This window comes from Muscardinus avellanarius (genome assembly GCF_963383645.1).
Source record: "Muscardinus avellanarius genome assembly, chromosome: 15".
Classification (NCBI taxonomy): Eukaryota; Metazoa; Chordata; class Mammalia; order Rodentia; family Gliridae; genus Muscardinus; species Muscardinus avellanarius.
In genome coordinates, this window is record NC_137801.1 from 84226983 (window position 1) to 84249521 (window position 22539).

The window sequence follows — 22539 nt, forward strand, 5'->3', positions numbered from 1 at the left end:
CTTAAGACTCTCAGGCACCTAGCAATGCCCTGTTTCCAAACAAAAAATTAAAAAGGGGTTGCTGGTGTAGCTTGGAGGTAGAATGCTCCTGGTTTAAACCCCTAGGTTTTATTTATTTACTATTTATTCATTTTGATGGTACTGAGGATGGAACCCAGGGGCATTCTATCTCCAAGCTACACCTCCAGCCCTATTTTATTCTTTTATTTGAAAACAGGGTCTCACGAAGTTGCAGAGGCCCTAAGTACCAGAAGCTGGCTGTGAACCTGTGATCCTCTTGTATCAGCCTTCCAAATACTGGGATTATAAGCACGTGCCACTACATCTGGCTAAATCCCGTTTTTTTTTTTTTTAATCTTGTCTCAGCATGTGTGCCCAGTAAATACACACACGATTATGGCTACAGTTGTCTTTGCTACTACCCCCAAAGCAGGAGGACTGATGAATTACTTATCTCTGGAGGTTTATATAATGACATCTAATTATTTCCATGACCCTTTCTTACATCCAGTCCTCACTACACCTAGTTTGGTCTCCTTTCCAGCTGGGCTGCTGTCCGTGCAGATCTCAAAGCAAGTGTATCCAACGATGACCAGCCACACTGGGCCATCACAGTCCAAACTCACAGTAGCCTTTCGGGCAGATACAAGCTGCTGTAGCTAAAACACGCAAATCTTTGTAAACGCGTCAGGACCAGAGGCTCTGCTTTCAGCTCTAGAATAGACTGAGCCCCCTCCTCTGCACTTCCCCGTGGGACACTACACCTTAAGACTGCTCAGCACCCGAGGGTTGCTCAACTTGTCTGACTGACCAGCGTGCCCAAGTTCCCAGAAGTTTACGAGCCTGGAGTTACTCAACGATGTCCCCTGTGAGAGCAGGCCAGGGGACAACAGGCTGCCAGGAGCTGCGCTGAGGAAATATCCTGAGTGTCAGCAAGACACACAAGGGACATGGGACACGGGACACGACCCCAGCCGTGCACAGGCTGGGGAGAGTCCTAGTGCCACAAGCCGGCCTTTGCGTCCCTCTGCGAGGCGAGCACACTCAGGTTTGAGGACAACCTGAGCCCAATTCAATCCCAGGAGACAGAGGAGCATGCCCCCGGTCCCAAGGGCTTGGAAGCTCCCGGGGGCAGGCAGGACCCAGGCCTGCAGACGGGACGCCAGTGCGTCCAGAAGGGCCCCTATTCCAGATCAGGCCTCTCAGGTTTAGCATCAAGATTGTTTGGGAGAGAAGCACTGTTGTTGTTTTTTTTCAGGGGGGGGGGCTCAACCTGAAAATGCACAGCAGATTCACTGGGGCCGTGTCCCCTGAGGGTTGAAAGGTGAACGGGGCACTTCTGTTTGAGGGTGGGGGCCGTTCAGGCTGTTGGGGTGGAGGACCCTGAAGCTGAAAGCAGGCATTGGTGACAAGAGTTTAAGAAGCCAGGGCGCCAATAAAAAGAAACGAGATACCAACACATGCTGGGGCACGAACTGAAATACATGCTAAGTGTAAAGCACCGATCACCAAGGACCAGGCAGGGAGCGGCGGGGCCCTGACGTGTCCAGAGGCAGCAAGTCCACGTGCAGAGAGGAATGGCTGCCTCAGGCTTAGGGGAGGGGGGCCGGGGGGTTGGAAAAGGGTGTGGGGCATGCTGTTGGGGGAATAAGAACATTCATAAATCATGTCAGTGATAGATGTACAATTCAGAACAAACCAACTGCATAAGGGGGTGGATTTATGTGTGTGAACCGTATCTCCATAAAGCTGATTTTTTTTTTTTCTTCATCAAAACTGAGTGTGGTGGCGCACGCTTGTCATCCCAGCGCTTGGGAGGCTGAGACAGGAGGATCTGGGTTCGTGGCCAGCCTCAGCTACTTAGTGGGCCCCCCCCTGCCCCTGGATCAAGTCAAGAAAGCGAGAGTGGTGGTGCACACCTGTAACCTCAGCACTTGGGAGGATGAGACAGGATGATTGCAGGTTCAAGGCCAGCCTCAGCAATCTAGCAAGGGCCTCAGCCAACTTAGTGAGACCTGTTTCAAAATTAAATAAATAAGCAGGGCATGGGGGTGCATTCCTGTGATCCCAGTCCTCAGGAGGACAAGGTAGGAGGATCACAGGTGTGAGGGCAGCCTCACCAAGTAATGAGAGTCTCATCTACCCAGTGACGCCCTGTTTCAAGACAACATGGGGCGAGTCAGAGGTACAGAGAGGGCCTGTGGGTTCAACCTCCAGTACCACAAATATTACATTAAAATAAATAGGGCTGGGGGTATAACTCAGAGGTAAAATGCACCTGGGTTCAACTCCTACTACCTGCCCCCCCCATGCACCCAGGAAAAAAATCAAGTAACCGTTTGGCATCAGTATCAAATCATCTAATACTGGCTCCTAGGAATTGCAGCAGGGTCTGACCTCTGCACATTTAAGGAGCAGCAGGACCCTTGCCCAGGACGCATCAGGATCCTTGCCTAAGCACCTTCTACAACCTTCCTCAGGAATTCTGGCCGGCATCCTGCAGGAATAAGCCCATGTGGTTTACTGAGCACCCAAACGCCAGCTGGGGGGCTGCGGCGCACAACCTGATGGCACTCACAGTCCTCCTGGGCCCGGGAGCCCAGCGCATGTCCTCACCAGCCCCATGCAGCACTTGGGACGCTGAGACAGGAGGATTGCAGGTTCTCGGCCAGCCTCAGCTACTGAAGTGAGGCCCTCCACAACTTACTGAGCCCGTTTCAAAATAAAGAATAAAACACAGGACTAGGGATGTAGCTCAGCGGTAGTATGCCCCTGGGTTCAACCCCTAGTACCTAAAAATATTAAAGAAAATAAATAAATGTGACACAAACGTGTGGAGCAGGTATCGGCTCCGGGGGCCGATTTGATGCCATCTGTTTCCCTTCGGTAAAATCTCAATGAAAAGAGGGGATGCTGGAACGGAAAATCCACAACAGATCTAAAATCCCAAATCCCACCAGCTGCAACAAGCATTAAGAAGGCAGAGAGACACTCACTCACTGGGTGGCCTGGTTATTTATTTGAATCGTAGTGAAAGAATGCTTGTAGTACGAACCACATAGGAATTCACTCATCAAGGGCGATGGGTCACGGGCTCCCTGGAAGTACTGGCCCCGCGCGGCTGAGCAGGGATCCCACCTACCAGACCCACAGTGATGGTGAGCCCCGTGCTCAGCTGATACCTCCCACCTGCTGGTGATTGGGTCTTCGTTACTCTGCCAAGCGTCAGAAAGGGCTACTTCAATAGGTCCGCTGGGAAGCCAGGTGTGGTGGCACATGCTTGTAATCCCAGCATTCGGAGGCTGAGCCCAGAGGATCGCGGTTCACGTACAGCCTCAGCTATTTAGTGAGGCCCTCTGCAACTCAGTGAGACCTCCTGGTTTCAAAATAAAGAATTAAAAAAAAAGATAGGGCAGGGGGGTATATCTCGGAGGTCAAATGCCCCTGGGTTCCATCCCCAAACCTGCAAATAAAATAAGACTAAAAAATAGGACTGGGGATACGGTGAGGAGGTAAAATGCCTCTGGGTTCCATCCCTAGTATCATAAAAACAGATGAATAAAAAAAAAATAGACTCCTTGGGTACAAATATGCTATTTTACTTTTTAACCAAGTCAGGCTTGCCAAGAAAGACTCGGCCTCATTTCTTCGAGAGTCAGCTTCAGTTCACTGAAACGTGTCCGTAGAGAGCGCCTCGCTCTGAGACCTTCGTCCAAATACTGGATGCTTCCATAACCTGTGCCCGCGGCAGGTGGGCAAGGCCCCATCGCTGGAGCCAGCGGAAGCGGGAGCTCCCCACTGGGGGGCAGGAGGGAGGCTTGCATAAAATAGGGGTCCTCGCACAAAGGCGAAGTCTGAAGGGTCGGAACGTATCTGAGACTCATGCCGCATAAAATAAGGCGTCATCTTTATTTAAGGGGATGAAGGGGAGGGGCAGCAGTGATTTTCATAATACACAGCAGAGAAGTTAGCACTGAAAAGGAAACGCCGTGTACTTGCCAGTCTGAACCACAGTTTGATGATGAGCAAATTTAATGCAGTTTGTTGCTTGTATTATGATCTAACAAAAAAAAAAATTTTTTTTTTTTTTTTGGTGGTACTGGGGTTCCTGGAAACCCTTCTACCTTTGGGCTACACTCCCAGACCTATTTTTATACTTTTTTATTTGGAAACAGGGTCTCTTAAGCCAGCGCGGCTGGCTTTGAACTTGCGCGATCCTCCTGTCTCCGCCTCCCAAGCGTGGGGATTACAAGCGTGCGCCACCACGCCCGGCCGATCTAACAAATTTATAGTTGGCAAAATTAGGGGTTGTAAGTCACCTTCAGTGTGCTACAAGTAAGCTGGAAACCTAAGCAATCCAGGTTAAAAAAAAAAAAAAAAACATTTAAAAGTAAACCGTAAAGATGTGATGCACATTAGTATAACAAAAACATTTTGTAAACACTTTTCCAACATCAAGTGTGCCTGATTAAAAAAAATGAAGCCACTGCATGCAATACAAAAAGCTATCATTTACTAAAGCTCTGCCTACACTTATAGATACACCTGGATTTTGTGTTGAAGCACAGGGCTCACTTTAACACTGTCTGCTCTGTGCAATGTTACCACATTGGCACTTCTGTGGAGGTCGGTTCTGTGCATGTGTGGGAGGGGAACATTTCTTCCCCCGTAATGTCTGAAATGTCAGCAGCCTACAGGCTCCCGCGCAGGAGCCCCACTGGCCCGTGCGCTAAGCTGCCAGGCGAGGATGACGGATGGACAGGGCAGCCAAGAAAAGCGCATATCCGAGCCCACCCTGCCAGACAAGAGATGCCGTATTTCAGGAAATTAAGCTGGCAGTGGTCAACCCACACACCCAGAGAGTGCCTGGGGTGTAGCGGCAGGCCGGGCACAGCCGACCTGAGCTCAGGCCCCCACGCCTTCCTAGGGAAGGTTCTAAATACTCCTAAATCCATGGAGTCGCCACGTGGCTGGCAGCCCTGAGCGTGCGTTGGGGTAGGAGACGGCCAGGCGCCACAGCCCTGGGTTTCTGGCTTATGGCATCAGGTGTCTGGTACTTCTTCTTCAAGGACATCTGCCCACCTTTCTCAGCTCTTTTAAGGACAGGGAAAGGGCCACCGTCAACGCAACCGTGGCTTTTCCTCCTGACACGTGTGCTGGTCATAGCCTCTTTCAGCTTATGGAAAGCTTAGCTGTGGACAGATGGCCAGCAGGAAGAGATCCTACTGAAGGCCCGTGTGGATGGAATCTTGCCTACTGCAAGTCCCCGTCACGGGTGGGATTTTACCTCTTCAACCTGCTCTAGGTTAACTGCAAACTAGTAGACAAGAACCAGTTCCTCTTGCTTTAGCCACTGGAACTATTCCAAGTCACACCAATAGATAAACGATTTCCAGTTCCTTGTCCCGCCAAAAGAATTAAGGCGTTCTCAGCTTAGCTGGCCTCTGTGGTCACGTGCAACCAGCTGTGTTTTCTGTATCAGTAAGGACATGTATTTACCAGATTTTTGTAGTTCAAAGGAGAAGCTCTGCAAAACTCCTACACCAGGAGGAAGGGCTGTCAGACAGGATCTGTCGGAGCGGATGGGACAGGGACTCGGCACAGGCCTGGCAAACAGGTGCCGGTGACTGTTACAGTTTGGGGGAAAAAACCAGCAAGAACCTCTCCGTTTCCACGCTATACGAGAGAGTTCACCACAAAGGAAGACCAGTCCTACAAAACACCAAGTTTCTGTCTGGGACACAGAGTACATAGCCGCCACCACGCGATCTTCCCGCTGGGGCCGCGGGAGGAAAGCAAGAGGCTCCTCCACCGAGACGTCGGCACCCGTGGGGGAGCGGAGAGATGACCAGGAAGCCGCCAGAAAAATTATTACTCAAGACATTTATTACAAATGTCACCAACATATTCGTAAAGTAAAATTAGTTTAAAAAACAGAGAACGAGAGCTAGTGAGAGAACAAGAAAAGCCAGGGCTTCAATATTACACCTAAACACAGGAAGATGCCATCTGTATGAACAAGTAGAATTAACTACATTCGTAAAATAGTTTTAGTGCATCGCATTTTTAGAAAAGGGACATACCCTCACCCCCCCCCCCAAAAAAAAGGCTTCTGCAACACTGGACAGTTTGTGTGAGTACTCTAACGTGACCGCCTCTGCTACCAACCCCCAGCTGGGGACAAGGAGGTCTCTGTTGTGGGCGACAGCTGCCCATCAACCGCTCCTGGGGAATTCGGGTGAAAATGAAGCACTCTGCTTTCTAAGTGTAGAAAGCACACTGCGTCCGCCACAAGGCTACTTCTCACCTCCGGGGACAGCTGTTCTTGTGTTTGCTCAGACTTCTGACAAAATAACAGTCAAACTTCAATCGGTTTTGGTACTAAGATTAAATTAAACATTAATGTTTTCTTTTAAAAAAAACAAACTAAATCACCTCTCAATGCATTAAAAACAATGAGGTAGGCAAAAAATAAACATGTAGGTTGAATTCTTTTTTTCTTTTCTTCTGCAAGCGCAGGCTGCTGCGGTAAGACGGTGGTTGCACTTCTAGGTTTAAACAAAAATTAAACCTTTCACTGAGGCAGTGCTAATACTGTCACACAACAAAGTTCTGGTCATTATACAAAATGCACACATTTTCTTTTTCTTTCTGTTTTTTTTTTTTTTTTTTTTAGAATCATCTGCACATGATTTAGGCAAAACTTGGTACACAGAAAAATGACTGGGTTCTTGCCCGGGCCACCCCTCCCCCCGCGAAAAATCCAAAGAAACAAAACGGGGTCCCTTGACCCACCCCGCCCCAAGCCCCACCCACAAAAAGTTATCCTAATAACTGTGTCTTTCACATTTTATAAATATTAACTTCTTAAACCTGCACCTTCTTCTTTGTCCACATATTGTCACATTACAAAAAAGAAATGTCAATTAAATACACTGTTAATGTTACTATATTAAATCTGCCCTCTGCTTCAGCAAACTGCTCACCACCACCACTTCCACCTCCTTGTGCCCAGGGCCAACAGAGCTGATGGCACGTTCTCGCTCACCACCGCCACACACCCACAGGACAGAGTCACTCAGAGACAAGGAATTCTGGAGCTGCAGGAAAGGGTTTCTTTCCGGTCTGATGCTCGACCCCAAACACTTCTAGCACCGATGGTAGAATCTGAACAGCACCAGCTGCAACGCAGCCTTGATTTATTTTTGAGTGGGAAAAAGAAGAGAATAGGGATAAACTGCCCAAAGAGGTCTAGGAAGGAAGGGACGGAGAGGACCCAAGGCGAGAGGCCGGCGCGCGGCGGTCTCGGCTGCACGGGGCAGCTCCGAGCTCCAGTTGCGAGGAATTCCAAGTTCTCAGGATCTTGAAGACAATCCCTGTATCACACTGCCTCTACCAGCTCAGAAGAGAAGTCCTGCCCAAGGTCATGAAATAAACCTGACTGCTGCCGCCGGATCGGACAGAGGCAAAAAACACCTGCAGGACAGAAGAGAGGCGCAGTCAGCAGCCGTCAGCACCGCCAGCCCCCACACCCACAGTGTGCCCGACACAGGTCTAGACAGCTCCTTGGGACGTCGGAATCTACCGCAGCTGCAATTCATCACGGGACTCCACGGCAAAGAGACCGCCACCGAGACGCCAGCCACCGAGAAGAGCCGGAAGGAAGCGTTACCTACCTTGTCATTGCGTTCACATAAGAACTTTAGTCGTTGAGCCCTTTTATGCATAAATACGCCGTCCAAGTGGCCAGTCTCCACAGACCGGATCTCTATGGCCTTCTCTCCCCAGCCCATCGTCTGGTTGGATCGAATGTATGCTTTGGGAGAGGGGAAAGTGCATGTTATTCAAGGTAAGGAAACAGACTTAAACAAAAAAGTTGCATATATAAAACACTCACGCACGCACCCACGACCCCTAAACCAAATGAAGGTTGTTTTCAAGGACTCTGCCTTTGTAAGCCCCAGTCGACCCTGGGATGTAGTGATTTGAATCAAGGGTTCCGCACTCGTGTTGAGAACTGACCCATTGTACATGCTCCCATCAGCCCCGCCACGAGGCAAGGGTGGGAGGAGAAGCGAGGAGCAGGGAGAGGGACCAAGTGCAGTCAGCCAGGGCAGCTGGGGACCGCAGCACAGAGCCGCAGAAACCCCGGCCGCGGCTCCTGGAGCAAGCCGACATGGCGGCGGCTCAGCCACGCTCGAGGGCAGCGCAGCGCCTCGGCGGCTCTCTCTCCTTCCCTCAAGGTGCTCAAAAATATCTGACCTATGTTCTCCGGATGTCTTTAAAGAAACTGTAATAATAAATGCTTAAAATGTATGTAAGCGTTGGGCTAGGAGTGCAGCTCGGTGGCAGAGTGCATGCTGGAGGCCCTGGGGTCAATCCCCAGGAACACACACACACACACACACACACACACACACACACACACTTGGATTTTGTTCTAAAGTAAGATGTACGATTATAGTATTTCCACAGTCTACCATCTAACTTTCCATTGTCTACTGCCAATCACTCCACCAACTGCAAACTCGGCACGACAAACAGACGCGGCCCCGCAGGAGGCTCCGCTTTCACGCCACCACCTGCGGACAGGGGCTGCCGGCGCTCCGTACCTACGGACGTTGGCATCTCTCCCCACTGCAGGACCACGTCCTTGGTGATCCTCCCGTACGTGTTCACGTAGACGCCCTCGTCTTCATAGCACACCAGGAGCTCCATGCCGTCCGTGTTGGGCAGGATGATGATCGCGTGTGGTTTGATGCTGCACTGGATCTGGAGGGGAGAGCACAGCAGGGATGCATGTTTGCGGCGACTTCCAACCCTGCAGGCTGCTCAGCCAGACGCCCGTGATGTGTACTGCTAAGAGGTGATACTCTGGGGCACCCACGTGACGAATGTCCCCACACCCACCATTTACAGTCCAGATACTCTACTGACTCATGCTCCTTCCTTCCTTCCTTCCTTCCTTCCTTCCTTCCTTCCTTCCTTCCTTCCTTTGTTGTCCTGGGAATGGAACCCAGGGGCATTCTACCTCCGAGCTACACCCCCAATCCTACTTTTTTTATATTATAGAAACAGGGTCTAAGTTGCAGGGGGCCTCACTAAGTAGCTAAGGCTGGCCTCCAACCCCATCCTCCTAACTCAGCCTCCCAAGTACTGGGATCACAAGCTTGCACCACCACGCCCGGCTTATCTCACATTCCCAGAAGCCTCTGGGAACTGATGATGGGCTCTACCTGAGAACACTCCCCACCCAGGGGTGCTTTGGCCTGCCAGCACCCGCCCAGCCCACCCCGTGTTAGTCAAAGCAAAGGCTACGAGGCTTTCAGGAGGGCGCCACGGAGCTGGGCAAGTGGCTGTCCACCCGCCCCAGAGCACCGAGCTTCCGAAAATACATATCAGGAAATACTCACCCCCATACCACGGGGTAACGAGGAAGCCCTGCTTGGGTTAGTTCACTAGGCGGAGCAAGGGAAAGTCAAGCACAAGAAAGCCAGTCAACCCACCATGGAGTGTGGGCTCTTTCTTACGTGTGTCGGTAGATAAATGTCATAGACGGACCCCGAATCCACATCGACGGCATGGAATCCAGCACAGGAGCCATAGATAACTTTCAACCTCTGGCCCTCCTCAACAGTGAGGTCCACCAGCAATGGCTTATGTACCAATTCTCCAAATGACTACAAAGCAGGGACCGAGACAGAAGCCGTAAGATGAAGTGGAAGTTATCCTAACAGATCAGCCCAGAGGAGCCAGACCCAAGGCGCTCGCCACCCTGCTACGGGCCACACGCGCTGACAGCCCGAAGGCACAAACAGCCCAGAGGTCTTAGGATGCTTGGGTTTGCTAATTAGCATCAGGAAGACACTTCTTCCAGAAACTCTGCCCAAAGCTCTCCTACAGAACACTATTCTGCACTGTTATTTACTGTCCTGCAGACTTGGCCAGAAAAACGGGTAACATGAAGCAATGAGACCCCGGTGACATAGTACCCGTCGAGTTAGACGTGGACGGAGGAGCAGGAAGCTGCAGGAAATGTGTGTGGAGGGCGTGGTCGGCGCTGCTGTCCTGGGCACGGAGCACGCTGGAAAGACTCCTATTTTAATTATCTGACTAGACAAAGATTGTACAGAACTAGAATGGCTTGTACCGGACTGGGCAGCTTCAGTGTATTAACAGCAGTACTCACAGCTCACAGGACTGCGGTGGTGATGAGCTAATATTTATTTATTCACTTATTTTTGCGGTGCTGGGGTTGTGGTGCAGGACCATTCTCTCCCAGCTACAACCCCAGACCTACTTTTTATTCTTTATTTTTGAAATAGGGTCTCACTTAGTAGCTGAGGCTGGATGTGAACCTACAATCCTCCTGTCTCAGCTTCTCAAGTATTGGAATTACAAGTGTGTGGCCACCATGCCCGGCAAGATAATATTTAAAAAAGTGACCCCTACAGTACCTGCACATAAGGGATATTAGGACTAGATCGCTGAGGACAATGTAATTTTATAACAAATTAACACTACGATGAATTTACTTATTTGCTTATTATTTGTAGTGCTGAGGATTAGGCCCAGGGGCATTCTCCCTCTTGAGTTAAACCTCCAGCCTTTTGTTTTTTTATTTTGCAACAGCGTCTTGCTAGTTACCATGTGCTGGCCTCAAACCTGTGACCCTCCTGCCTTAGCCTCCAAAATACTGGGATTACAGCTGTGTGCCACCACGCCCAGACAGGATTTATTTTTTGAAATAAATACGGTAATAATTCCACTTGTTCTGCTTCACTGGGGAATCAATTAATGCAAAAACATAAATTTTCCAAACAACAGAAATTTCTCCTTCTAATAAAACGTATCTGAGCTATTTTATGTGTTTATTAATTTACTTATTTATTGTAGTACTGAGGATTGAACCCAGAAGCATTCTACCTCCAAGCTATACCCTCAGCCCTATTTTATTCCTTATTTTAAAACAGGGTCTCACTAAGTTGTGCAGGACCTCCAAAGGCTGGCTTCGAACCTGTAATCCTCTATCTCAGTCTCCCTAATGCTGGGATTACAAGCTACCACACCCAGCTTATGTGAACTATTTTAAATAGAATTATTGTAAATGAAAAATTCTAATTCTTTTGCCCTGCACTAAAATGGCCCCAGGGGCTATTGTTAAGGTTATATGTATAATATTAGAAATGATGTTAGTAATATATTTCTTTCTAGTATTAAAACAGTATTAGTTTTTATTAAGAATTTCATATATTTGAGTTTAGTACAAAGTAAATTATAAAATAACTAAAATACACATAGAAAATGATTGTTAACTTTCTGCAGTTGGGGTGTGTGTGTGTGTGTGTGTGTGTGTGTGTGTGTGTGTGTGTTACTGGGGATGGAACTCAGGGGCATTCTACCTCCAAGCTACAACCCCAGCCCTATATTTTATTTTTAATTTTGGTAACAGGGTCTCACTGAGTTGCAGAGGGCCTCACTAAGTAGCTGAAGCTGGCCGTGAACCGCGATCCTCCTGTCTCAGCCTCCTAAATGCTGGGATTACAAGCGTGCGCCACCATCCCCATCTTATAAATGGCCTCTTTGAGAAAACATTACGTGCTCTATTAACACACAGCTTTGTGTTACCATTCTAACTGTTCAGGTTTTTTAACCCGATTCCCTGGCTCTGAGCTGGAGTTTGCTTGGCTGATGCTTCCTTTAAACGCACTTGTCGTCATTACCTTAAAGGCCATAAACTTGTGATATGGCTTAGGTGCCCACGCATAAACTTCCACAGAACTCTTCAAAGCAATCACCAGAAATTTGATTCTTTCATATTTTACTGAAAAAGGAACACAAAAAGCATGTGTCGGTATCAACATGGAACCCCAAATCCTTCTAGCGGTCCACTGCAAGGTTATAAATATGCTTCCTATGGATTCATCCAAACTGTGGGGGAATGAAGATGGAGAGGAAGCGATACACACTTCCCTTCCCAATTCTGTAGTGTATAATCCATATTTCCCCTTCATTTTTGCTGTTGTACTGGATTCCATTCCAATACTTTGAACACTATCAATCAATACTTTCACTAATATTTCCCATCTTCTTGGAGTCCAAGTATTTTACTGTCAAGGACGATTGCAGACCGACCTAAAGTTCAGGACCCAGCGTTACTTAAAAGGATACCGAGGGTTCACTAGCCAAGAGGCCCAGGATGGAGTCAGGTCTTCCATGCAGCCTTCCCAAGCTCCACAGTGGTGGGGGCAGGGTGTGTTTCACACAGACTAAGGACATGGAAAGATGCACCAGAATTCTCCCAAGCCTCAAACTCTTACTAGTAGGTAGAGAGATCCGTGTAGAAGCCCAGGTACCACACCAAACCACTTCCCCATCTACGGCGACAGTGATTTCTAGGGTTCTACCTGAAGTTCTGCGCCAGAGAGAATTAGTAAAACAAGTCTCTTTTCAACCATAAAAAAATCTGGCTTTCCATAGGGGCTTCAATTCCCTCGCATGCAAAAAAACACTAAAAACAGGTAGGTTCTCACAAGGGGTCCTTGACCACACTGGACTCAGGACTCTGACACGCATATAAACTAACATCACATGACTATTTGATTCCTGGTGTGTCGTGTGGGATCACCGATACCTTTAAGCTCTCTATACAGTCAGTGAATAAATGATCAACAATTAGACAGAAAGAGCAGGTTATAAGATGCTGTCCAAACTATTAAGCACTGCTTAACAGAATTATCTGAAATGATAAAAATACTTCATATATGCAATTAGTATGATAGCTACTAGATACATATAGATTTGGGGCACATGCTTGTAATCTCAGTACTTGTGAGGCAGAGACGGAAGATTGTAGGTTCAAGGACAGCCTCAGCAACACAGCAAAACTCTCAGTAACCTAATGAAACCCTGTTTCCAAAAACAAAAGATAAAAAGGGCTGAGGGTATAGCTCAGAAATAAAATCCCCCTCGGTTTAATCCCCAGTACCATAAAAACAAAACAAAAAAGAATATACTAGGACTATGGAGGAACTAAATTTTAAGGTTTACTTAATTTTGATCAATTTAAACAAACTTTAAATAGCCCCTTGTTCTTAGTGGCATTTAAAAAGATAATGAATGAATGAATGATACTAGGCACATTCATCTCCACAAACTATCTGGTTTCTATAAGAACAACAGACTTAAGGACGACTGTTCTGTTCTGGTAAAAAGCCAAGCACAACCAAACATTCTTGCCTCTAGCTCTTTCTGTAATCTACTCATGAATAAGATGTTATGAGGTATTTATTAAATTTAGCCTTAGATGATTTTAACAATTTGTCCATAAAAATATTCCACATAAACACAACACAGAAGATCCTAATCCTCAAATCTACACCAAAGAAATGGTACTGTTGCTCAGTATCAGAATTATAACAAACATCAAAGTGGCTCCTATCATCAGTATTGACTCATGACCTGGATGCAGCAGATAGGCTACATTAAACAAGATGGCAAGGGTTATAATATTCTCAGGAACAGAAGAACTGTCTACAGTAGATTCTTTGGTAAACAGAAAACAATAAATAAACAAACAAAAAGAATATGCTTCCAGAAATCAACATGCAATGAGTCTCCAATGTTAGTCAGCCTTAGGTAGACAAACTTTCAGATTCAAATTATATTAGAATATATCATAATTCCCATAACATTTTAATTTGACTAAGGCCTACTATTTTTTCCTTTATTCCTAATATAGATGCCAATACTTTTTTCACGTGTAATACAAAATTGGTTTTGCTCCTGTGAGATTTTTACTTCAAAAGAATTACCGCATGCATATCAAACAGGAAAAAAAAGATAGAGTCGCCATGAAACACCGACTGTGCAGCCAGACTCTTCAGAGCACAGCAGCTCTGCACAGTTCACTTAATTAACAACGACAGGCCACAGCTCTATGGGTCGAACTCAAACTTTCCATCGGTGACTGCCAAGGACCTGCAGCTGCCTAAGAGAACAGGCCTGGAATCTAGGGAGAATCCAAGTCAGCGGGCTTCCTTGGCAAGGAACTCCATCTCAAGAGAGACGGCGGCCTGCCCGAGAGAAGGATGAAGAGGCTCACAGGATGAAGGGGGGAGACCGAAGATGGTGTGAACAGACAGAAAAAAACTGTGCCAGCCTTAAGGTGCACATGGGCAGTAAGACCATGTCCAGATGAGACTGGGAGGTCAGCGATACCTTACAAACAGCACTCTGAGCATGAGTCTTGTGTTTCAGAAACAGGAGCACATGAATTTTAAACAAAACTTTATTAATCTCTGGAAAAACACTAGAGTCAGGATCCTGCCAGAACTTACCAACTTTATAGTGCACACAACCTTCCAAATCACCAACGGTCGTCCACCCTTGTTTCTTCTCAACTTCTGGGTCATTATGAAGTATTTTATTTCTTAACCAGGACAAGTAGTAGACACGTAACTTATCCTTTTTGCCTAGCAAGATAAATATGGTTATCGTCATTAATAACAATAGCAAATAAAAGCAATTTCTTTAAGCAGTAACTATCACTTCTTTCTATTTTGTAGGAGAGTGTTACCAGAGACTTTTGAAATCCCTACATAATTACCAACGAGTATAGAGGTGGCTAGAAGGAAAGGTCTTAAAATAATGAATTCATGTTTATGTAGATGGATACTATCAATAAAACACTATGTAATACCAGTTATTGTCATTGGGTAATGCTGTTTCCTGGCATACTCCTGAGTTCTTGGAATCTTCAAAGCTGTGTTTGTTTGTTTGTTTGTTTGTTTATTTTCCTGCTCCTGGTGGCAGCCCTTAAGTCACTTTAGAGTAGGGTTGGTCACCACAGAGACCAAAGCAGGATTACAAGGTGGGGACTTTCAGCTCCACTCCCACCCTCCAGGGAATGAAGGTTGTTTATTGTCTCTGGCCAACAATTTAGTCAATCATGCCTATGTAATGAAGACTCCACCAAAGTCCAAACAGACAGAGTTCTCATCAGCTTTCAGAGAGCAGAACACCTGGAGGCTCCTGAGCAGTAGGATGCTTGGAAAGGTCATGGCATTTTCTGTGTCTCCTCTCTACCTCACACTCCACCTCCCCTCATGTCTACCCTTTGTATTCTCCTTTATAACAAACCAGTAAACGTTTCTCTTAGTTCTATGAACCACTCTGGGAAGTTAACTGGAGAAAGGTCCAAGTCACAAAGCAGAGATGAATGCCACTTACACAGCCGACAAAGGACTTACAACTGGATTATGTAATCGACTCCTCTAAATAAAACAGAAAGATAACCAAATAGAAAAGCTAGATATGCAACCAGAGGAGGCGCTCATAGGAACATAAAACAGGCACTTGTTGTCAAGAGTAAATGCACTAAAACCTTAATGAGACACAATTTCATGTACCCATCAGAATGTCTCATAATTAGAATGATATCAAAGGTGGGCAAAATACGGAGCAAATGGAAACTCCATCGACGAGTGTGAATCATTTTAAGGAGTTTGGCATTATCTTAGTAAGATTTGTGCATGCCCTGCATGATCCGGGACCTTCTGTAATTTAAAAAAAAAAATGTGCATAAGCCCTCAAATACATGAGCAGAAATATTCATAACAGACCCAAACAGGAAACAATATGAATGTTTCCATCGACAGCAGAATTAGTCAATAAATGAATGAGTGATGAGTGAATATGGTCACTCACAGGCAAAGAGGAACCCACGGCTATAAGCATCAAAAACTGATGTTGAGCAAAGGTACCCCTCAGTCCCAGGCCAAAGAGGAAAAAGCACAACCACATCAGGGCAACTCCAACACCTCCTCATGATAAAACTCTCGGGAACACAGGCGTGGAGGGCAGCTGCTCCATGCGCTTAAGAACACCTGCAGAACATCGGAGCTAACATTAGGCTTAAGGGTGAGAAAGCAGGCTTTCGCCCTAAGATCTAGAATAAGGGAAGAATGATGACGCCTATTAAACACCACACTGGGGCATCCAAGCTAATGTGGTAACATAATGAAAGGAAATAAAATGCACGCATAAGAACTGGAATGGAAGAAATGAAACTATTACAGAAGTATGGTTATTTAGGTAGAAAATAATAGTCAGTAACGTGCGCGCGCTCATACACACACACTCCAAACCTGACACTAATAAGCAATTAGAGAGAAGATGTAGGATACAAGCCTAGTATACAAGTCAACTGCTTTCCTATCTGCCAGCAACAAATAAGTCAATTTTAAAACTAAAAACACATTTATATTAGCACTTCAAAAACTATGGAGTAGACATAAATCTAACGAAATAGTCCTTTTTTAGGATCTATTTCAACAACTATAAGCCGGGCGTGGTGGCGCACGCTTGTAATCCCCGCATTTGGGAGGCGGAGACAGGAGGATCTCACAGGTTCGAAGCCAGCCTTGCTGGCTTAAGAGACCTTGTTTCCAAATAAAAGTACAAAATAGGTCTGGGAGTGTATCCTGGAGGTAGAAGGGTTTCCAGGAACCCTAGTACCACCAAAAAATAAAAAACTCTAAAATTCTAATGAAAAATATCAAAGCACCAAATAAATGGGTATTCCATGTTCATGGATAGGAAGACTCAAGATTGTCAAGATGTCAGTTCTTCCAATCAAAATCACAGCAAGTGTGGTGGCACATGCCTATAATCCTGGTACTTGGGAGGCAGAGATAGGGCAATTGCAGGTTAGAGAACAGCCTGGGCAATGTAGTGAGACTTTCAGCAACCTTACAAGACCCTGTTTCAAAACAAAAACAATTAAAATTTTCTGGGGAAGGGAGTGTTGCTCAGAGGTAGAATGCCTCCTGGGTTCAATTCCTAGTCTAACATCCACAAAGACAACAGCAGCAACAACCACCAAATCAATCACAGCAAGCTATTTTATGCAAATCTGTGAACTGACTCTAAAGTTTATATGAATAGACAAAAGACACAATATTTAAAAAGAACAAAGTTAAAACTTGGACACTTCTACAGGGATCAAGACAACGTGGTTAACAACAAACACACAGATCCGTGGAACACAACACAGGGCCCAGAAAACACCCACACAGAGGTAGTGAACGGATCTTACACAAAAACTCTTAAAATCCAACAACGAAAAACAAGACCCCAGTTACAAAATGAGTAGAGAGTTTACTAAAGTAGATTCTCAGACAGCAAAGAGCATATGAAAAGCAGCTTAACATTTTATAACATGAGGGAAGCCCAACCTATCAGGATGGCTAAAACCCAAAGCGCTGACAAGGCCAAGTGCTGGTGGGAACGGGGAGTAACTGGAGGTCTCTTTCATTGCCTGTGGGAGGCAAAACGAATAGCACTTTGGAAGGCAGCTTGGCAGATTCTTACCCGCAGCTGCACACACATGTGTGTGTACGGCCGCTTTATTCAGTTGCCAGAGTCCAGAAGCGACGAGGACTGTGGTACATCTATATAACTGACTATTATTCAGCAATATAAAAGGAATGAGAGAGCTAGTGACAAGAAGACATGAAGGAACCTTAAATGCACGGCCAGGAGGAACGAGCGGGCTATTAGGCTGCGCACTGTATGACCCACACATACCACTGCCCCCGGCTACAACTACATGGTCACACTTATATGGCCCTCTCAAAGAGGAAGAGAACCACAGAAACAGAAGATCAGTCTTTGCCAGGACCCCAGGAAGAAGAAAGAATGAGGATTTTTAGGGCACTGAATCTAGTTTGAATGATACAATAACAGCAAATATAGGCTATCATACATTTAATGAAAGCAAGAGAACGTGCCACATAAATATCAAAAACGCATTATTACTAACAAATAATAATGTATCACATTAATAGAGGCATTAGTAGGGGAAACTGGGTGTGTGTCACAGCTGTGTGCATCCTTCCTCTCCTGTTACTGTAAACCTGCAATCGACTGCCCTCATTTAGTCAGGACACCAGAGAATGAGCTAGCTGGAGTGTAGCCTGAAAAGCTAGAATGTCTACAAGCAGCAGTAGAGATTCTGTTCCCTTAGACAAATGCTTACCAGATATCGTCACCAAGACATTTAAGCCCTCGAGCACGTCCATTTGCTGAAACCGTCTGCGGTTGATGAGAGGGTATACCTTCCCTTGGCCACTCCTGTCCAGCAGCATCAGGCCACTCTCGGTGCCCACAAGCAAATTCACTCCTGTTTCAAGGACACAGAACAGATGCCGTATTAGGCTGTGCTTGGCAACGGGCTAGGCTCTAAGGACAGGATCAGACCACCCACCTGAAAAAGGAGACAGATTCTGTGAGCCACCAAGACAAAGTAATGCTTAGCTAAGAACGGTCTGAGGTTTAAAAAGGCGAGGCTGCGGCCTTCATGTTTGACCCGTGCTTTCCAGCTGAAAGGCCAGCGCCCCAGGCTGGCCGGGTTTGGGGTGGGCGGGGAGGCGGCTGATTCTGCCAGCCCGGGGACCGTGGAGCGGCTGACCTGCGAGGAGTCAGAACGCTGTGGCGCAGGAGCGGTGGACCCTAAAGCAAGGCACTTCCTTTGTTCTCACTCATACACACAACACCAGAGCAACGAGACACTGTTCTGGGTAGCGGCAGTTTCCTTGTTCAAGGTCAACTGCAGGGTTCAAGGTGGTGGAGAACAGAAACAGCTTGGGACTGGAAGCCGGGGCTGGACCAGGCGCTGGCAAGAGTCGGGATTCGAGATGGCGGCGGAGGACCCGCCAAGCGCCCTCGCCTCGCGGGGTGTGTGGAGCCAAAGATGCTACACAGACCGCAGGGACTCCGCAGGCCAGTCGGCTGCTGAGCCCGACCAGACTCCTGCTCGCCGCAGACGGCTCTCACAAGTGCACTTGAACGTTAGGCTAAAGATGCAGGGCGCAGAGTTGAGCTGAGGCCGTAAAGGAGGCGTCGCAATGCACGTCGGTGCTGCGCCGGCAGCCACAGGCCAAGCCGCCCCGGCTTCCTCGCGCTGCCCTTCCTTTCCAGGGTTGGGCTGCTCAAAGAACTCGAAGCACACAGGACTCCCCAGCCATCAACGCTCCCGCCTCAGCCACAGGGGGCCGGACAAGAATCCAGAAGCTGCTAAGCCTTCAAGAAACCCCAGACTAGTAAAAGCAGTGATCCTCTGAGGAGCAGCTGCAGCCAGGTACCTACCCCATAGGGCCGCACACAGGATCTCTGAGTTAAACCTCTTCTTGTATTTGCGGATCTCAGGGGTGTCGCTCTGTGGCCTAGTGTTGGTGGGGTTCACATTGACCACTGAGCCCTTCCGGGTAGGATCCTGCCGTATGGATTCTGGTCTTATTCCATCACAGGAAAATCCCACTGGAACACAGTGTAATCACATTACTTTCTGTCCACACCCCACGCCCTCTGCAGCCCCTCCTATGCCTCAAGAAAATATTCCTGTGATTCACACACCCGAACTGCTATCGAGGAAGAGACTCTCTTTTTTGGTGATGCTGGGGACTGAACCCAGGGGCATTCTACCTCTAAGTCACACCCCAGTCCTATTTTATTTTTTAAAACAGGGTCTCACTAAATCGTTGAGGGCCTTCTCAATCTGTTGAAGCTGGCCTCAAACCTGCAATCCCTCCTGTCTCGGCTTCCCAAGCGCCAGGATTACAGGTGCATGCCATCACACCCAGGTAAGGAGGAAACATTTTGCAGGGAATGTATATGAAAAAAGGAAACCGTCTATGCAGCTCACTGCAAAGGGACAGGGAAGGCGGCTGGGAGGTCTCTGCGCCTCAGGTGTGCCCGAGTCAACAACCAGCACGCCACCCCTGAGCTACTTAAAAGAACAGGGCAAAGAGAGTCCTGTGTGTCAGCTGCTTTCTTGGTGCCAGAGTACTTACCCACGGAAGTCACTGTTGTGCCACTAGATGGAGAAATCTGTAGTAATCTGGGGTCTATAAAAGGTGTAAAGGAGGAGGAAGATTTGTGTTTCTGGAGTGTGCTACTAGCGGACTGAGTCTGTAACGTAAATTTCAATTTCATTAATACAGATGACATTGAAAAGGTGGACATTGAAAGACACGCACATACACTCTGTCCTGCACGGGCTCCCATCCAAGCCCTCTGCCTGCGCCGGTCCCACCCCCCACACGCTCTGGGGGCCTCCACGCAGCCGCCGGCCGGCGCCCCCAACACACGAGTCCGCCCGCATCTCTCCCGGAGAGACGTGCATCTAGGAAGCCATGCTGCAAGCTACCAGTAAGAGCTACACTCCATGCTCCTAGTTGCTCCTTTCTTTAACGAAGCAAGTATGACGTGAACCCTAAGGGACGTCCGAGACAGCTTGATTTCGGAATTTGCTCCCCCGCCCCCAAATGTCCAATCGATCTGTGTTGAAACACCGGCAAATCTCAATTTAACTGTATTACTTTGCAAATGGAGCCTCTTGCCAGAAAGCTGCAGGAGCTTCGGCTCCCCAGTTTGGCCGCATCACCGTTACACCCGCACCAGACAGGGCTCATTAGTGAGAGGTGCACACGACAAGGGGCGGCTGTTTGATCTTTTAGGAGCACTAGTGTTTTGGTTAATGATGTGACTTAAGCCCAAAGGGGAGGGGGCAAAAAACAAAAACAAAGAAAGCGAAACGAACTGTTAAGTGGAAATGTAATGACGGTTAAAAACAAAACAAACAGGAAAATAAACTTGCCAGTTTAGTGAGTTAAAGGTTATAGTAAATTAGAAGTAAATGGAGAAACGTGTAAAATATTAATAAGGAGGGATGCGAGTGTAGGGGATATATATCTTGGGAGAAAAAAAAGTGTCTGATTGAACGCTTCCGTGCGGTACCATCTCGCACCTGCTGCGGGTGCCCACAGCCACTGTGCCCCTCCTAAGCGCCCCTGCTGTGTGGACCTCCGGGACTCCCTCTCCGGGGCCTGATGCCCAGCCTGCCCAGGAGAGTGACTTGTGCCTGCTCCTCAGGAGAAGAGGATTTTCTGATTCTTTCTAACAAAGGAACCGAAGCAGGAGTGGCAGTCACGTTAGTGTTTGTATTAACAGGACTGGCTGAAGCGACGCGTTAGTTTCGACCTCCCTCAACCAGTAAATAGATGCATTTAAACCGAGTCTCCCGGGAAGTCAGAGTGCCTGTTTGGTTAAGGACAAGGTGCTCAGGGTGGGCTGTCACTGCCCTCGGGCACGACCCTGTTCAAAGAGCAAAGAAGCACCCACTAGCAGCCGACCGAGCAGCACAGCCACGCCACCCACACGCGGGACTTCCCACCCGAAAGCTTCAGTGAAAAACACGCTCAGCCCTTTGTCCTTCCTTGCTCGACATCCGGTTTTCTACGTTTCCCCAGAAACCTTTTGGCCTCTTCTTAAACTCAGAGTGAGTATAAATTTCAAGGAGAGAAATCCTTTGAAAAGAGTTGGTAAAAAAAAAAAAAAAAAAAAGGAAGAAGAATAACCAACCAATAATCGCCCACCCAAAAAATGGAAAAAAAATCCTGGCCTGTTTGAAGGATTCCTTTATGGGACAGTAATTTGTTCAGGTAAGGCCAAGTCTGCTTAACCAAAATTTCCTGATACTTTATTTACTGGATAAAAAAAAGAATGAAACAGGCAGATTCCACAAATGACTATGAGAATTTCATGCCAAATACGTAATGGATCTGAGAACACAGCAATCGTTTTGTTTAGATTAAAAAAATAATAAATTGAATAAAGAAAGCCATGCAACTCCACTGGTCCAGAGAAAGCAAACAGTGAACTGGCAAGTTTGGGGGGGGGGGGGATCAATCTAGGGTTAAGGGATTTGTATGCAGATCTGAAACATGTTACTTGGGGTAGGGGAGGGGGACAGAAGGCAGCGGGGGAGGGGAGGGCTGGGAAAGGTCTCCTCTGCAAACTAGCTCCTAGGCGGTGCTGGTCTAACCCCAGGAAAGCAGCCAGCTGTGGTGGAGACATACCTCATTAGAAGTGAGCTTGTCCTGGGGTGTCTGTGGGGACATGGTGGGTGTCGGCTGGCTGGAGGATGGGGAGGAGGAGGTGGAGGAAGTGGAGGAGGAATGGCTTTGCTGTAAGAGATCTGGCAAGAGGTGAATGCGACCGGCAAAGCCATTGCTCTCATGATGGCTGGCACGCTTTTGGTCAACTGTACTCTGCAGAGAAAACAGGCACACTGGTCTCGCTCAAGCGCTGCTGACATTGCCTACCGCCCTATCAATAACTGCTTCGCTTAAGGTGCTGTGTGGCCTCAGACTCTGCTAAGTCACCGAGGGCGGGCCAAGGACATGAGCCGGACTCGCGCACACCTCCTCACCAAATGCCAGCAGAACTCAAAGTCCCTGATCTGGTGGCCACACAGGTCAGGAGTGAGGACGCCACCGCGGTGCTAGCTCCTCCTGTCCAAAGTGCCAGACGGCACCGGTGGCGTAGCTGAGTCCTGGTCTTCTCCAAGCTCTTCCTACTTGCCGTCCAAATGCACTGCCATGGCAGGCAGGAAACACGCAGGACAGAGTCCCACGGACCAGCCAGGCACCCTGTCCCGCTTCAGTGAGGAGCCTGCGCCTGCATAAGGCCTCTCAG

General features: G+C 47.6%; 1 protein-coding gene across 1 annotated transcript in view; it reads right to left on the reverse strand.

The window, feature by feature from the left end:
- Positions 1-7392: 7392 nt before the first annotated feature.
- MAP4K4 (mitogen-activated protein kinase kinase kinase kinase 4) overlaps positions 7393-22539 on the reverse strand; it is a gene marked incomplete at both ends in the record, with an annotated part of 175091 nt that continues 159944 nt past the window's right edge. The window contains 11 exon segments of the mRNA XM_080711647.1: positions 7393-7476; positions 7677-7816; positions 8613-8772; positions 9531-9680; positions 11724-11824; positions 14340-14474; positions 18041-18184; positions 19150-19320; positions 19854-19971; positions 21921-22141; positions 22144-22162. Of these exon segments, the coding sequence (XP_080567773.1) occupies positions 7393-7476; positions 7677-7816; positions 8613-8772; positions 9531-9680; positions 11724-11824; positions 14340-14474; positions 18041-18184; positions 19150-19320; positions 19854-19971; positions 21921-22141; positions 22144-22162 (1443 nt within the window).